The sequence below is a fragment of the Meleagris gallopavo genome, chromosome 1 (genome assembly GCF_905368555.1).
Source record: "Meleagris gallopavo chromosome 1, MGAL_WU_HG_1.1, whole genome shotgun sequence".
Classification (NCBI taxonomy): domain Eukaryota; kingdom Metazoa; phylum Chordata; class Aves; order Galliformes; family Phasianidae; genus Meleagris; species Meleagris gallopavo.
The window spans coordinates 193,779,747-193,796,343 of record NC_139404.1 but is presented as its reverse complement, the minus strand read 5'-3'; the positions used below and the strand labels follow the sequence as shown (position 1 = coordinate 193,796,343).

The 16,597-nt window shown below is 53.4% G+C and overlaps 2 protein-coding genes across 2 annotated transcripts; both read left to right on the top strand.

Annotated features, from left to right (window-relative positions):
- Positions 1 to 2,387: 2,387 nt before the first annotated feature.
- On the top strand, positions 2,388 to 4,159 carry LOC100547871 (ubiquilin-2-like). The gene is given in 3 exon segments (XM_003203591.4): positions 2,388 to 3,994; positions 3,996 to 4,055; positions 4,057 to 4,159. Coding segments are annotated over 3 exon segments (1,770 nt in total).
- A 4,442-nt stretch (positions 4,160 to 8,601) lies between these two features.
- On the top strand, positions 8,602 to 9,606 carry LOC100548022 (olfactory receptor 52B2-like). Its single transcript, XM_031552103.2, has one exon. The coding sequence runs from the start codon at positions 8,602 to 8,604 to the stop codon at positions 9,559 to 9,561; it is 960 nt and encodes a 319-aa protein (XP_031407963.2). The 3' UTR covers positions 9,562 to 9,606.
- Positions 9,607 to 16,597: the final 6,991 nt, after the last annotated feature.

Genomic DNA, 16,597 nt, shown 5'->3' with positions numbered 1-16,597 from the left:
GTGCTTTATTCTACTGTGACCCAGATCATAGAACCATAGAACCGTAGAATGGCTTGGTTTGGAAGGAACCTGAAGGATCATCAAGCTCCAACCCCTCTGCTGCAGGCAGGGCCACCAACCTCCATATCTAATCCTACATCTTCAAGGCCAGGTGGATGGGGCTCTGGGCAAGCCAATCCAGTGGATGGTAACTCTGCCCACGGCAGGGAGGTTGGAACCGGACGATTTTTGAGCTTCCTTCCAACCCAAGCCATTCTGCGAGTCTGATTCTGTGATCTTGCCCATTTTCAGCTGCAGATTATCCCTTCCCTAGCCTCTGGGAGCTGTGGTCAGCTGGAAGCCGTCAGGTCCGGATGGGCTGCAGGAGCTGCTGGAGGCCACCAGACCTGAGGGTTCTGCAGGCATCGTCAAGCCCAGCAAACCCAGACAACAGAACCACTCCTTCTGCCCTGTGCCAGTGCTAAAATGGAGGAAGGGGATGATGGGAGAAATTGGACCCTGCTCAGTTTGACATTAACTCCAAATAACGCAATGAAATGTGAATGTGAGACTTGATCAATAACAGTAAAAAGGTAATAATGTAATCAATAGCAATCAGTGCCTATTTCTGGTGCTTAGCTTCCATAGAATCATGTCACTGCATTTTCCTTCCATTTTTGGGTGATTGAGTTTCCCGATGACTGAGTAGAACCGTAATTTTTTTATTGTGACAGCGATCTGATATACACCTCACTGTAACAGACAGACAGGCAGACGGACAGACAGACAAACAACCACTACACCTACTTGTGAATAAAGGAGGTGCTGGTGGAGTCTGGCTAACTGCAGCCTTGGTGTGAGCTCCCCACTGAGAGCCGTGCTCTGTGTGTTGCTGGGGAGATTCAGCAGTGATTGGACACAGCTCTGACTGTTACAGCTGTGCAGAAACAAGCACACAAATCACTGGTAACGAGGTTTTTAGGTGGCACAAAGGCTGGCGCAGCCATGCTGTTGGCCAGGAGAGGCTGTCATACAGACAGGTGGTGCAAAGTCATGTGTGGATGTCATCCCCCAGCTGGGGGCTGTGGGAAGGAGCACTGTGCTGGGGGCACTTGGGGTGACGGTTGGCCCACAGGTGGTTATGAGGGTTCCAGGTTGCACCAGGAGTTGAAGGTGACAAGAAATAAGCCTTTGGGCTTGGACAACAAATAGCTCTGAGAACTGCTGGCCATGATGGTTGACTCCTCCCTGGGGCTGTGAGCAGACCCAGCATAGAGATGGGGAGGCTTAGGCTGGATATAAGGAAGGAGTTGTTTACAATAAGGGTGGTGAGATGCTGGCACAGGTTGCCCAGAGGTGGTGGTGTCCCATCTCTGGAGACACCAAGGTCAGGGATGGGGCTCTGAGCACTGATGGCTTCAGTGTGGAATGGGGGAAAACGTCTGATGTCTGATGAGGGCTGTTGTGAAGCCTTTGAGAAGGAAGAATTTGTATGAGTGAAAAAACGAAGCCAGACACACATTCCAATTAGAAGAGCCTTATTTTGAATAATGAGAATAATTGAGTGCAGTAAGAGGCTCATGAGAGCAACAGTTTTCCACCAGTGATACCCCAATCTAGACCATATGCCTATGAGAAGGATGGAAGCTATTAGGTGCAGTGCTGTTTTCCCAGTGAAATCTTTGTTCTCCTGCATTGATACCAAGGACCACTCAGCATCTCCTCCTCGTCCTGAGTGCCACCAGCAGCACTGCAGGGCTCCCACCGAGGATGAGCAGCAGAAAGAAACCACACAGAGGATGGCAAATTTCTTCCAGAAAACCCAGAGCTCAGAAGAACTCTCTAACCAGGTCCCTCCTCAAGGTTTGGTCACAGAGCAGCAGGGTTTGGGTAAATTGCCTCCACAATATGAGCAACGTTTGAGGAGGAGCACTGGCTTTTGCAGCTTAATGTGGGAGAGGCTTTCTGCTAATGGTGCTGAGCGTGTTTTTGTTGGGAACACAGAATTGAACTGAACGGCCTCCACAAGGACTGCACAGCCTGGGACTCGGTTGTTGGGGGCAGTGGAGGTGAGGATGGCCCAGCTCATCTCCCACGGAGATGGCCCCTCCGCTCCCACCCTGCTCAGTGTGATGTCACAGCACGGGGCCAGCATTCTATGAGGGCAGGGACGATGGGGTGGTGAGCGAGTGGAGCAGCTGTGCCACATCTGGCTGGTATGTGCCTTCTGGTGCTGCAGAGAGAGGCGGTCCCTCTCCGTGCCACTGCTCCCTCCCAGCTGTCACCATAGCAGGAGGAACCGCCCTCACTTTGGCTGGCAGCCGTTGCCCCCTCCCGGCGCTCCCCACCTTCCCACAGCTCTGCTACTCGACAGATCAAATCACTGCCCTTGTTGCAGAGCCACCAAGATGTCAGAGAACAAAGGGGCGGCAGGCGCAGGTCAGCCCATCGTCACCACGGATTCTGCAGATGTCATCAATGTGGTGGTGAAGACCCCGAAGCAGAAGGAGCACTTTGAGGTTGCCCAGAGCAGCACCATCCAGCAGTTCAAGGAAGGCATCGCCGCACGTTTCCAAACTCCCCCTGATCTGCTGGTGCTGATATTTGCTGGGAAGATCCTCAAAGACCACGACACCCTGAGCCAGCACCGAGTTCACAACGGAGCCAACATCCACCTCGTCATCAGATCCCCAACCAGACCGCAGGACGACCTGGCAGACCAAGGAGCTGCAGCTGCTCTCGTGCAGCCTCCCAGCCACAGCGGCCCCAGTTTGTTCCTGGAGAGCGCAGCTGATCTGCAGAGCCTGATCTTGATCCCCCAGAACCTGCCGGGGCTGTTGACCTCCAGCCAGGAAATAGTGGCCCAGACCACGGAAGATCTCTTGTTGAGGATGATCAACTCGGAGCTGGACATGAACGCCATCAACAACAACATGTTCTTGCTGGGCTTCCTCCTGGGGGTGACGGGCACCAACATCCTAGGGCTGGACTCAGCAGATGTGTCGGAGGTGGTGAGCAGCATCCAAGGCCCCGTGGTGTCCATAGACAGCTTGCTGAGAGAGGTGGCACAGAGCTCCTTCAGGCAGAGCATCCTCTCCAGTCCCAACCTGCTCAGTGATATCATCGCATCCAACCCCCAGGTGCAGCATCTGGCTGAGCAAAACCCCGAGATCAGCCGCGTGCTCACCAGCTCAGACACAGTCCAGGACATCCTGGAGGCCTGCAGCAGCCCGGCTGTGATGCAGGAGATGATAAGGAACCACGACCTGGCCATGAACAACCTGGAAAGCATCCCTGGGGGGTACAGCATTCTGGAGCAGCTGTACCGAGAAATCGAGGAGCCCATCCTGGATGCGGTGCAGGCACAGATGGAGGACAGCGTGTTTGCTGGTCTGGACAGTAACCCAGCCCCAGGAGGGGCCAGGCTGCCCGCCTGCACCGAGAACCGCCGGCCGCTGCCCAACCCCTGGGATCCGCAGCCCAACAGGGGCAGCAGTCGTGCCTTTGATTGGGACGAGCACTTGGCCTGCAGCGGTGATGGTCTTGTTGAGGTGAGCCTGGGCCCTGCAGTAGATGTGGTGGAGCCCAGCCACGGAGGGGTGCAGAGCATGGTGCAGCAGCTGGCAGAGAACTCGGAGCTCATGCACAACCTGGAAAGCGCGATAACAAACCCCGGCAGCCCGGTGCAAATGCTGCTTAATGGCGATCACACACTGAGCGATGGAAACTCCCCGCCTCAAAACCAGAGCACAGAGCAGCTGCCGTTGGAAATGGAGAACGCGGAGATCTCTTCGCTGCTGAGGAACCCCCGGGCGCTGCAGGCGCTGCTGCAGGTCCAGCTGGGGCTCAACACCCTCCGTGCAGAGGTGCCCGACCTCATCCTCAGCCTGGGCAAGGAGCCTGTGGAGCTGGAGGGCATGGACGGCTCATCACAAAGCAGCGGGGTGGAGGATGTGAGCCTGGTGTCGGAGCAGAGTGAGGAAGAAGAGCAGACAGTGATGGATGAGTGGCAGCCATAGGCATCTCCGTGCCGTGGGCTTCCAGGACCAAAGGCCAAATTGCATTCTGTGTCTGATACAGGGGAGAGATCAGCACAGCAGCCGAGGTGCTGGCAAAAGAACCTCCATCCAATGAGGTGCAGCAACTGGGTCATCCCAGCAATGAAACGAGTGTTTGTTGACCGTGTTTCAGTCTCATCACACATTAAATGCAGCAAGGCACATACTACATTGTGTGCTGTAGCATTCTTGCATCCATGATAATTAATTCCCCCTCAGCTGCAAGGATTTCTTGCACTCAGATCAAATGAGGACTGTTCTGAAATGGGGAAGGCCTCCCTGAATGTGGTGCTGTCAATTTGCACGCAGAATCCAGATGTGTACACAGGTGAAAACATGACAGCAAAGCCACCAGAGAAGGAAAAAGCACCTTTTAGCAGGTTAAGAACGGAGGTCTGGAGATGCTGCAGACAGGATGGTGAGGGGGCTTGGCTCCCATTTGGACTCCAAGAGCCCATTTGGCACTTTGACATTTTTATCCCCAGTGCATTCACAGTCGGGTTTAACCCAGCCATTGTTGCACAGGTTTCTATAATTCCCCCTTTGCCTCGCTGTGTGTGTGAGGCTGTGGATGGAGTAATGCCACAATGCTTTTCAGAGCCTCTATAACACAAACCATGATAAATGACGGGGACATTTATGGCTTCACGATTTAGTGATGCAGACCCGAACCCATAGCCTCAGGCAGAAGGAGCAGTCATTGCTGTGCCCTCCCAGATCTGCTTCCCTTCTCCCAGCCACAGGGATCAGCTCAGACCCCTCCCTGTGCCCCCTCCCAACTTTGCCCATTCCCATCACATCCTCCCCTCCTGTTCCTGCCCTTGCCTTCTGGCACAAATGCTGTGAGCCTCCATCCTCCCACTCCAGGTTTCCCACTCCTTTCTTTTGCAAATGTTTTCTCTCCCAGCATCCTCCTCTTACAGCACATCCAACGGGAGGTTTCAATCCATTTCTCCCACCTCCTCTTCCTCTCTGTCATTCTGAGGGCCTTTGAATGGACAAATTCATCCTTCCTCTGTTTTGTCCCTCCTCACAATTTTGCACGTCTGCTTTCTCTCTTTCCGGAGGCATTAGGAGGATTGGTGCAGGGTGATTGATGTGCTGGGTGCCTGTTAGGCTGAGGCTGAACGCATTTCTCTTGGCAGCAGACCCCACTCCCCATGTGAGCAGCTGTGATAAGGCCAGCTCCCCTCAGCAGCATCCCTGGCAGGAACTGATGAGCTGTCCTCCATCTACTGTTGGCTTTGGGCCTTCCCTCACAATACCAGCCTCAGCCACAGGGATGTGGTCCATCCACACTGGCACTGGAACAGGTTGCCCAAGGAGGCTGTGGATGCCCCATCCCTGCAGGCATCCAAGGCCAGGCTGGATGTGGCTCTGGGCAGCCTGGGCTGCTGGTTGCACACAGCAGGGGGTTGGAAGTGGCTGAACACTGTGCTCCTTTGCAACCCAGGCCATTCTAGGATTCTATGATCTCCATCAGCTGCTCAGAGCCCTGTCCCTTCACCTTGGTGTCTCCAGGGATGAGGCACCATCTCTGGTCCTGGGACGTTGATGATGTGCAGAAAGCAGCCATGGTGAGGGGCTGCAGGGGAAGTCACCCAGGGCAGCAGTGTCCCATCAACTTTTGAGGACAGCTCTGCAGCTCTTCCCCCTCCCCCCGGAGGCCTCATCCCACCCAGGATTCTCTCTCATGGCCATGGGGAGCTTCTCCACATTGCTTTATTGTGATAATCTCCGGGAGCATCATGCGCCCACGCAAACAGCAGACTGCTAAACAAGCATTAAGTCTTGTCTTGTCATCATCTGTGCCCACTCTGTATCTCTGGTTTCCTGCTCGGCCCTTCGGATGAAGTGAAGCAGCCCCTCCTGTGGGATCCCCGCGGCACTGGGGAGCCCTGGGGAAGGGCGGTGAGCACGGTGCGGGTATAAGAGCTGCACCGCAGCCCGGCCCGGATCGGAGCCCCGGGGATCGCAGGGACGCGGAGGTGCCGTATCCCATGCGAAACCGCCTCCTTCCCTCTCCGCTTTTAGCTGGAAGCTGCGTTCCGGGCAGCGGGAACTGAGCGAGACGGGTGCGGGGGACGCGCGCAGAGCATCCCCGACCCCGCGCATCTCTTCGGTACTGGGAAACGCTTCCTTCGGTTCCGTTCTCGAGACAGAAAGGCAGCAGCGAACCCTTCCGGCCCCGCGGAGCTCCGTGTCCGGACGGGGAGCTCCGCGGTGCCGCTGCTCCGCTCGTTGCTCCGCGTGCGGTGCGGGAGAATCACAATAAGGTAAAAGTGAGAGAACCCGGAGGTGAGGGCAGTTGGATAAGAAAGGGGAAGAAGTAATGAAAAACGAGAATAAGTCACCATCTGCTGAGCGATGCCCAGCGGTCCCCCAGCAGATGCAGCCCCCCGGCACTCAGCTCATCGCACTTTGGGTCCCGGCTCTGCCCTCTGCCCTCTCCCCGCTCCCCGTGCCCCCCAGCCCCTCGCTGGCAGAGCAGTGTGAGAGCTCGGCTCTGTGCAGCACCAACTGAAATGTCGGTGTATGACTGTCTGGGTTTGTTTCCTGCAGCCAAAGTGCAGCATCGCATGAGGAAAGCCAGCTCCGTCCCGGCTGAACCCGGGACAGCATCCACAGCACAGCTGCTGTGCTGCACACCGCGCATTGCCTGCAGCTCTGACACAGATTTTAGGAGGAAAAAGTTCCAGAGGACAGCAGAAAACGGCTTCCTTACTGCTGTGCCTGTGTCCGTGAGGTGCAGGGCAGCGATTGGAGCAGGAGGGGCTGCACTGCGATGCCCCCCCGAGGCGCAGTGCTGGCAGGAGGAGCTCTGCTTCGGGTGTAACTGCACCCGTGGATCTGCTGTTACAATCAGTAGCATTTTAGGTCTATTAATATCACAGAATCATAGAATCATAGCATGGCCTGGGTTGGAAAGACCACAATGATGACCAGTTCCAACCCCCTGCTGTGTGCAGGTCGCCAACCAGCAGCCCAGGCTGCCCAGAGCCACATCCAGCCTGGCCTTGAATGCCTGCAGGGATGGGGCACCCACAGCCTCCTTGGGCAATGTGTTCCCGTGCGTCACATCTCTTTTTACTTCATGCAATATTTATATGGAATTGTGCTCATTCATTTACATTATTAGACGATTATTACCTTCAGTGTTTCTGTAAAACCACCCACTGATGTTTTGTTCTTACACAACAGCTCCTTGGATTTCCCTTTAGACCAGAAGCTGTCTCCCTGAGGAATCATCTCCAGCTCAAAAAATGCAGTTGCTTTCTCATACTTGGAGCCAATATTTTGGAGCACAGCAACCCCACAGGTTTGTTTTTAAGCACCACACTTCCTCCTTTCAGCTGCATTAGGACCAATTCCAATTTGGAGTTTGGGTATTTCAGAGCTGACTGCTATTGCAGAAGCTGCTGGAAAAGAGTAATCCAGCCATAATTTGTGAGTCTGGGTCTGACTCTGCCTCCTCTGAACCTGAGCAGGGCAGCGCTGCTCTTCCCCTGCCCCAAAGGTCTTTCCAGTTCCTCATTACATTTTAATTCCACTCTGCCCATGAGGTGCAAAGCAAACCAAACTGGGGGCTCTTCAGCCCCAACGGCCGAAAGGAAAGAGAAGGAGAGATCTGGAGGTGAGGATGAAGAACGGGCAGCTGCTTCAGGCCAAGAGCTGATTGTGCCTCATGTGAACCCAGGAAACCTCATGTGAGCCCAGGAAATTGAAATCCCACTTGTCCCCTCTGCAGGTGCTGATGTCTGAGAACATTTGTGCAGCCCTGCTGCCACCTGGGCTTCCTCTCCTGTTGTTGTCTGACCTCTTCCCTCTGCTCCAGGCAGGCAGTACATCAGTGTCAGGTATTTGTGCAGTGTGGGTTGGTTCCGTTTCTATTCGCTCTAGTCTACATGGAAGTACTTGGTGAAAAAAATGCATTATATCATGTTAAAAAAGGGAGAATTTGGACGCTGCCATTGGCGCATAGTAGGAGCAGGAACATGTAAGTGCCTGCTGCAATGCACTGCAGCCCAGGGGACTTCTGAACTGGGGATGGTGCCCATGGCCATGATGTTCACAGCTCAGAGGTGATGGTGGTGTTTGGTAGCGGGGGAAGACCTCGGGCATGGCAGATGTGTCTGAGCAGGGTCTGTGTGACAGGACAAGGGGAAATGGTTTCAGAAAAAAGAGAGAGAATTGATTGGATATAAGGAAGAAGTTTTTTACACTAAGGCTGGTGAGGCACTGCACAGGTTGCCCAGGGAGGTGGTGGGGGTCCCGTCCCTGGAGACACCCAAGGTCAGGTTGAATGGGGCTGTTGGACAAATGACCAAGAGAGGTGGCAGAGTTGCTGTCCCTGGAAGTGCTTAAGAACCATGGAGATGTGGCACTGAGGACATGCTTAGTGGACATGCAGGGATGGGTTGGGGCTGGACGAGACCATCTTAGTGGTCTTTTCCAGTCCTAATGATTCTAAGATCCTATCACCTTCAGAGCTCCCTTCCAACACAAACCATTCTATGAAATGCCATTCTGCACTGCTTTCTGTCGTTGCTATCAGGTGCGCCTCATGCCACCATCCAACCTTACCAGCTCGATCCCAGCAACATTTGTGCTGGTTGGCATCCCGGGCATGGAGGAGCTGCATGTGTGGCTGTCCATCCCCTTCTGCTCCATGTACCTGGCTGCCCTGCTGGGGAACGGCATCCTGCTGCTGGTCGTGAGGGCAGAGCAGAGCCTCCATCAGCCCATGTACCTCCTCCTGTGCATGCTGGCTGCCGCCGACATGATGCTGTCCACCACCACCGTGCCCAAGATGCTGGCCATCTTCTGGTTCCAGGCTGGGGAGATCTCCTTTGGTGCCTGCCTGACGCAGATGTTCTTCCTGCACTTCAGCTTCTCAATGGAGTCCGCCGTCCTGCTGGCCATGGCCTTCGACCGCTTCGTGGCCATCTGCCACCCGCTGCGCTACGCGGCCGTGCTGACCCCCACGGCCATCATCAAAGCGGGGCTGGGGGCCGCGCTGCGCAGCTTCTGCATCATCTTCCCCTGCGTGTTCCTGCTGCGGCGGCTGCCGTTCTGCGGGCACAGCGTGGTCCCGCACACCTACTGTGAGCACATGGGCATCGCCCGCCTGGCCTGCGCCGACATCTCCGCCAACATCCTCTACGGCCTCGCCGTGCCCTTCGCAGCCGTCGTGCTGGATGTCGCCCTCATTGCTGCCTCCTACGTCCTGATTCTCCTGGCAGTATTCAGACTCCCATCCAGGACAGCCCGCTCCGGGGCTTTTAACACCTGCATCTCCCACGTCTGTGTTATATTCCTTTTCTATATTCCTGCCTTTTTCACCGTGTTAACGCACCGCTTTGGGGGGGAAATCCCACGCCACGTCCACATCCTGCTGGCCAACCTCTACGTGCTCTTCCCCCCCTTGCTGAACCCCATCGTGTACGGCGTGCGGACACGGCTGATAAGAGAGAAGGTGGTGAAGATGCTCCTCCGCCCCACCACGCATCTGCTGCGGGAATGAGAGCCACGTGTAAGGAATGCCTCGGTGGGGCTCCAAGAGCCCAGATCTCCCCTAGAACCATTTTGGGCACCGTGAGGAAATCTGCAGCCCCACACACAGGACACCCCACATCCCCACCCTGAATTCCCCAGCGGTCTGTTAAGATGTCCCTGAAGATGTCCCCCCATCTGAAGATGTCAAGAAAAGAGCAGACGTGGCACTGAGGGTTGCGGTCAGTGGGCATGGTGGGCATGGGTTGGGGCTGGGTTTGGAGATCTTGGAGGTCTTCTTCAACCTCAATTCTGTAATTCAGATTCTGTAATTCTGTGTAACCAGAAGCCAAATGCCAGGCCCTCTGGTTGGCTGCAGAAAGAGGGTGCCCACGGAGGGGAGGACCCACCCCAGCAGTGCCACCCATGGGACCCGCAGTGAGGATTCCACTGTGGTGTGATGGAGATCTCGGCGTCTGTGCTGGAGTCAGGGGACAAGGCAAGTAATAAACCTTCTCTAATCACAGACACACAATGGAGCTCACTGCAGGAACCGCTTCTTTATTAAAAAGTCACTGAACTAGAAAAGTCTCTAGAAGGAATAACAGAAATAAAACCAAGTGTTGCAGATTAGCACGCCTGGAGTCTCTTTATTCCTTAACTACATAACATCTGTCTGTGCTTTAAGTGAACAGCTGGGTGAAAAAGAGAGTTCCAAAAAGAGTTGGGTTGGCAGTTGGATTTGATGATCTTAGTGCTCTTTTCATAGAACCACAGAATCACAGAACGGGCTGGGTTGCAAAGGAGCACAGCGCTCACCCAGCTCCAACCCCCTGCTGTGTGCAGGTCGCCAACCAGCAGCCCAGGCTGCCCAGAGCCACATCCAGCCTGGAATTGGATTGGGAAAGGCAGTTTCAACTCATTTGGAGGAACAACGTACATCTCTGTGGGCCTGAGGTCCTCCATTTCAGGAGCCGATAGCAGCGCAGTCACACACTTCTGAGAGCTCTGGCACCTGGGAAGCAGGGACTAACTGAGCACTGAGTCAAACCGGTACCGGGTCCTAAGGAAATTCTTGCTCAGAGCGGCTGTTTTCCTGGAGTGCAAAGCCAAGGGCTTCAAAAGCACTTGGGCACTCTTTGCAAGAGCAGCTGCAGGGAGCAGAGCAGGATGCTCCCAGAGCAGAACTGCAGCAGTGGGCAGAGGTTGGAGGATGTCTGGAGCCGCCCAAAGCATTTCAGAGCAGCAGCTGTAGGGCTGATCACATTCCTGTCAGCTCTTTTGTCATTAGATTACCCCGTTCCCTTCGAGTTCCTGCAGCGATATCCAAAATCACCCAAAATGATACGATGCCATTCTAAGCTTCCGCAGCAGCACGGACAGAATGCAAACAGCCCCTGAGAGCCCATCTCAGTGCAGCAGCTGCTCTGCCTTAAGCTTGTAATGAATGCTGCCCCTGATGGCTGTTGTAGCACTTCATATCTTTTACTTGTGCGGATCCTGGCGCTCCTGGCTGTGCATCCCAAGTTTCAACAAATAATTCAGAAAGAAACCGTCTGCATTCTGAAATGGATCACATCTCTCTCCTTCCAGAAGTGCTGAGGATGAACCCAGCGCGGGCACAGAGCTCCAAGGAGAGCAGAGCTGGCAGCACACAGAGCTCCCACAGCTCATAATGCAGGGACAGTGCCTTTCCTTTGGCCAGAAACCACCCATCACAGAACAGTGCTGAGATAAGAAACTGATCTCAATTCGGCGTCGGTTTCCAGCATTTAATTTACATCAGGTCAAAGCACTAATTTGGGTTCAGTTTATCTTCCCAAATCTGCATCTCTCTCATCCTTGTGCAAAGCACAGGAATTTCCCCGTGTGCATCTTTCAGCTCTGTGCTGATGTTTCGCAGTAGGTTTGGTTTAGGAGTGGGCATCCTGCCCCGAGCATTGCTCCTGTGCAGCAGTTCTCCCGCAGAACTGAATCAGCAGCACCTCGCTGAGCAGGAAAACACTTTAATGCCACTGAGGGACCTGCAGCGCTGCCTCCGGGCTGCACCACCACCCAAACAGGCTCTGCAGAACAAACACTCAGTTGAAATTGAAGGCTGTGCCTTAACTGAGCGAGGCACTGCACCGGGTGCCACAGAGGTGGTGGTGCCCCATCCCTGCAGACACCCGAGGGCAGGGGAAGGAGCTGAGAGCACTGATGGAGCTGTGGGTGTCTGTGCATTGCAGGGCGTGGGACCCGATGGCCTCGAAGGGTCCTTTCCAATTCCAACCATTCTGTAATTCCATGCCAGAAGGCTCTGCTGGCGCTCAGCTCAGTGAGGTGCTTTGAACACCACAGTCCCATCAACCCCCCGTGGTCTCCTGGGCTCATAGGGGCACTGAGAATCCCATGTCCCTTCTCTGGGCACCGCTTGGGAAGGAAGTTTTTCATGCAGAGGGTGGTGAGGCAGTGGAACAGGTTGCCCAAGGAGGCTGTGGATGCCCCATCCCTGCAGGCATCCAAGGCCAGGCTGGATGTGGCTCTGGGCAGCCTGGGCTGCTGGTTGGCGACCTGCACACAGCAGGGGGTTGGAGCTGGGTGAGCACTGTGCTCCTTTGCAACCCAGGCCATTCTATCTTTCTATGATTGTATGACTACAACCACTCCCATCACACCCCATCTGCACAGCCCAGGTGTTAGTCTTGGGATTTTATGCTGATGAATTCCCTATGACTTGCCATTGTTTCATTGTGGAAATGATGGGATTTAGCAAGAGAGAGGCAAAATGCTCAGCGTACTGGGTAAAGTGAGGTGGGCACACAGGGAACAAGGCCAAACAAGGGATACAGGAGTCAGAATCCTGCAGTACTGCGCAAGGCTTAAGCTGAAACATGACCAGAAAACCAACAAAGTTTATAAGAGATGTGCTGATTGAACCAACTGCATTCAGGCTGGAGAGTGAAGTTCTGCTGGTCCGTGGGCACAGACCTGCCTGCAGAGAGGGGAACTTGGCTGCTATGTGTGTGGATTAACCCACTGCAAAAGAACCCCTCCTGACTGTGCAGAATGCACAAGGCAGCGTCTATCTGCAGCGTTAGCTTGCTTCAGAAGCACTCAGCTTGCCATGTTTGGACATGTCTGCTTTTCAATGAGGTGCCTGCTGCTTTGTATGCAAGCAAGAGAGAAATTTGATTCATGTCTCTGCTTCTGGGCCCAAGTCTTTGCCTCCGTGCTCACAATCTCAGCTGCACAATATCAGGTATAACCTTGAGGCTGACCAGTTTGCCTTGTGCTAAAGGGCACCGGAAAGGTCCTGAAGGCTCCTGAAGTGCCATATGGAACAGGAATTCTGTGCACTGCATTTTTCAGGACTCGATGCCACATCCAGGGCATTTAGTTCTTAGTTTTTCCAGTTCTTGACATAAAGAATGATGGACATATTAGTTACAAACAAGATCGCTGTATACCATTTAATTACCAGGAGCTGGGTGGGGAAGTTCGACGGGCTGTCTGCTCGTGGCTGTGGTTGGAATGGTGGCATCAGCACTGCACAAACCACCTCGTGGTTTAGATGTATGGCACGTGCAAAGCACTGCTTTATTTCTATGGGCTGTGGTCAGCAGAAGCTGATGCTGGGGAATGAGTGTCTCTGAGGCACCAGGGATGGTTTTCCCTGCTGTTTCAGGGAAGTGGGATGCTGTGCATGCCAAGTGCAAAGCAACAATCGCTTTGCTCATCACTAGGGGCCATGGATGATGGGTGTGAATCCACAGAGGGTGCATGGAAAGAACCCGTCTGTGTGCAGTGTTCACCCCTCTGCCATCTGTAGGAATCACAGGAAGTCGATCCAAGTGTCCTTAATCATAGAATGATAGAATGGCCTGGGTTGCAAAGGAGCACAGTGCTCAGCCACTTCCAACCCCCTGCTGTGTGCAACCAGCAGCCCAGGCTGCCCAGAGCCACATCCAGCCTGGCCTTGGGTGCCTGCAGGGATGGGGCATCCACAGCCTCCTTGGGCAAATGTCACATTAAATGACTTAAATGACTGAGGAAGAAATGCTGAAATCACTGCCTTTGCAGAAGGTGCTCTCTTGTCTACGTTATGCTCCACGCTGACATTTCTTATCATTGCAAGTGGAAGAAAACATTTTTGGTTCCTCTGAACAATGTCTCCAGGCTGCTTGTTTTCAGGCAGAGAAATCCAAACAAGATTTATGTCAAACTATTTTAATTTCTGTTTTGACAAGTGATTAAATTCTGATCTGCGAAATGAAAAGCTAACTTTGCCTTCAGTTCTACACTACGTGGATCTACTGGCAAAGTAACCATACCCTTTTCTTTTTTTTCTCTTCCTGAACATGTTTTATTTACACTGTGTGAAGGTAAGATGTAAAAGCTGGCATTGCAGCATCATGTGAAGGCAACAGAATGAGAAATCCATTCCCCTGTGCAGGAGAAAGTGGTACACAACAGATATCAATTTCCTGGGTAGGGCTGCTCTGAGTTTTTAAGTGTGGCCTCTCAGGTAATGCAATAAAAATAAATTCACAATTAGGTTTTGGCTTCAGAGATCATACAGGAAATATTGTTTTATCATGTACTGCTCACATTCATCTTCTCCTGTCTCATTCTCATTGTGTTTACATTGATTTGATGTAGGGCAGCTGTAGCGTTTCACATCTCTCAGTATCCAGGGCCATAAAGCAGTGCTAAAATGCACATTAGAAACAAATGATCCCTGTGATATATGGATAATGCTGCTGTCTAATGGCTGAGTCTAAAGACCAAGAGAAGTCTGTGGGCCAGTCAGACACCAGGGTGTCCTGGGAGCAGGGAATCAGCGCGGAGATGGGCTGCGAGGGGCACTGGTGGGCCCCCATCACTGCAGGTGCTGAAGAACCATGGAGATGTGGCACTGAGGACATGGTTAGTGGGCATGGTGGGGGTGGGTGGGGATGGGACTTGGGGATCTCAGAGGGCTTTTCCAGCCTTTATGTTCCTGTGACTCCCCGATTCTATAGTTCAGTGATGGGATTTGGTAGGTCGTGTTGATGGTTGGACTTGTCGATCTTGGCGGTCATTTCCTAGCATGGTGGCCACGAAAATAATCCAGTATTGTGGCTCTGAAGAGTAGGGAGATGTTAGGACACTGGAGCATGGCCTCCTCCTAAAGCCTTGAATGGGGAAGTCTTGCATGGGGCAATCTGTGCCCAAACTACACATCTGCACTGGCTTTCTCTGTCTGCAGAAGCCAGTTGGGTTTGCCTGGCTGTCCTGCAGCTGACCCCGAGAACATTGAGGGGCTGAAGGAGGGCTGGGTAGATTCAATGGCATGAGCTTTAACAAGACGAAGTGCCAGGTCCTGCACTTGGGCCACAACAACCCCTTGCAATGCTACAGCTGTGGGGCAGAGTGACTGTGTAGAGGAAATGGACCTGGGGGTGTTGGTCGATGCTTGCCTGAACATGAGCCCAGGTGGCCAAGGAGGCCAATGGCATCCTGGCTCGTGTCAGAAATGATGATGCCAGGAGGAGCAGGGAAGTGACTGGAACATGTCCCAAGCAGGCTGCTCAGGGAGCTGGTGGAGTCACCATCCCTGGAGGTGTTCAGAAACATGGAGATGTGACACTGAGGGACGTGGTTCAGTGGGCAGTACGGTGGTAGGTGGGCAGTTGGATTTGATGATCATGGGATCTTTTCCAACCTTAATGCTTCTACGTTTCCAACAAACCCTTCCTGAGGAACGACAGCAAGGCACCCACTGCGTTTTTGCCTGGGTATATGCATTCCTGATAGAAGTAAAACCATTTCTTCTTTAAAGTGTCCCAGTTGTAAACTTCAAAAACAAAGCAAAATTCATCTCGCAGTTGGAGTGCTCCTAATTGCTGCTGAGAGCCGTAATTGAAAGTGATGGAAAATGGGGGTCTTTGTCTCTACGGTGGACTGACTGCTACAGTCACTGTGCAGGAGAGGAATCCTGGCTGATGTGCACAGCACAGCCTTGCAGCCAGAGTGGATGCTGTGGTCTGACGGGAGCTCCTGGAGATCCAAGTTTCACCGCAAATAAATCCACACCCTGGATCTGTTCTCAGAGCACATGTTGATTTTGGCATCCTCTCCCTTGGGTACCTGCCATGTTGTGAGATTGTGAGCTCCTGCAGCAGCACGGACAGAGTGCAAACTCACCCTACAGATACTGCAGTAACTAGAGCACATGTGCAGATTTCTCTCCATATATCCTTCACAGGTCACTGGCAGCCTACAGGAAAAGCAAAGGGTGCTTTGCAAATGGGCTGTGTACATGAGCAGGGCTGGTGCAGGCTGTATGGCACCACGAGGTTGCATGGGAAAGCAGTTTTACTGGGAATGAGCCACAAACACCATTTCCTTCAGCAGAGAAGGGCTACCAGGACAGGGCGCACCACCTCAGAATCACAGAATCACAGAATCATTGAATGGCTCGGATTGGAAGGGACCTCAAGGATCATAAAACTCCAACCCCTGCGCCGCAGGCACGGCCACCAACCTCCACATTTCATACCAGCCCAGGATGCCCAGGGCCCCATCCAGCCTGGCCTTGGATGCAAGATCCGGCCCTTGGTTTCAACACCAAGCATCAGGGATGGTCCCAGTGTGGAGCAGCTCCTGCTCTGTTGTTGGGCCACTGCAGGAAATGGAACCCATGGGCTGTTCCTTCCTGAGCCCAGGGGAGCCTACAGCCTTACCTGCTGGTCCTGGCGGGGACAGCTGTGCTGTGCGATGCCATTCTGCTCTGCGAGGCAGCAACAGCCCCGCCAGTGCTATTTCAACACAAATGAAATGCCAAGATGCTGACTCATCGCTCTTATTAAACGTTTCCAAACAACTGGCTGAGCTAATCCTGACCTATTATGCCTGGGAGAATAGAAGGGATGTGAGCGTGCAGCAGTTACATGCTTGAACTTAGCAGCCCCTGCACCGGGCAAAGCACAGAAAGCACAGAATTCACCTCCTGAAGGCCCGGATTTTGTTATTGTTGCTGAGTTTTAATGTTCTCTGTGGTCATATAACAGCCTAAATGCTCAAAGGAGATGGGGAATATTTCC

Excerpts from the sequence above, each read along its gene's own strand:
- LOC100548022 (XM_031552103.2), top strand. The coding sequence starts at position 8,602 with ATGCCACCATCCAACCTTACCAGCTCGATCCCAGCAACATTTGTGCTG.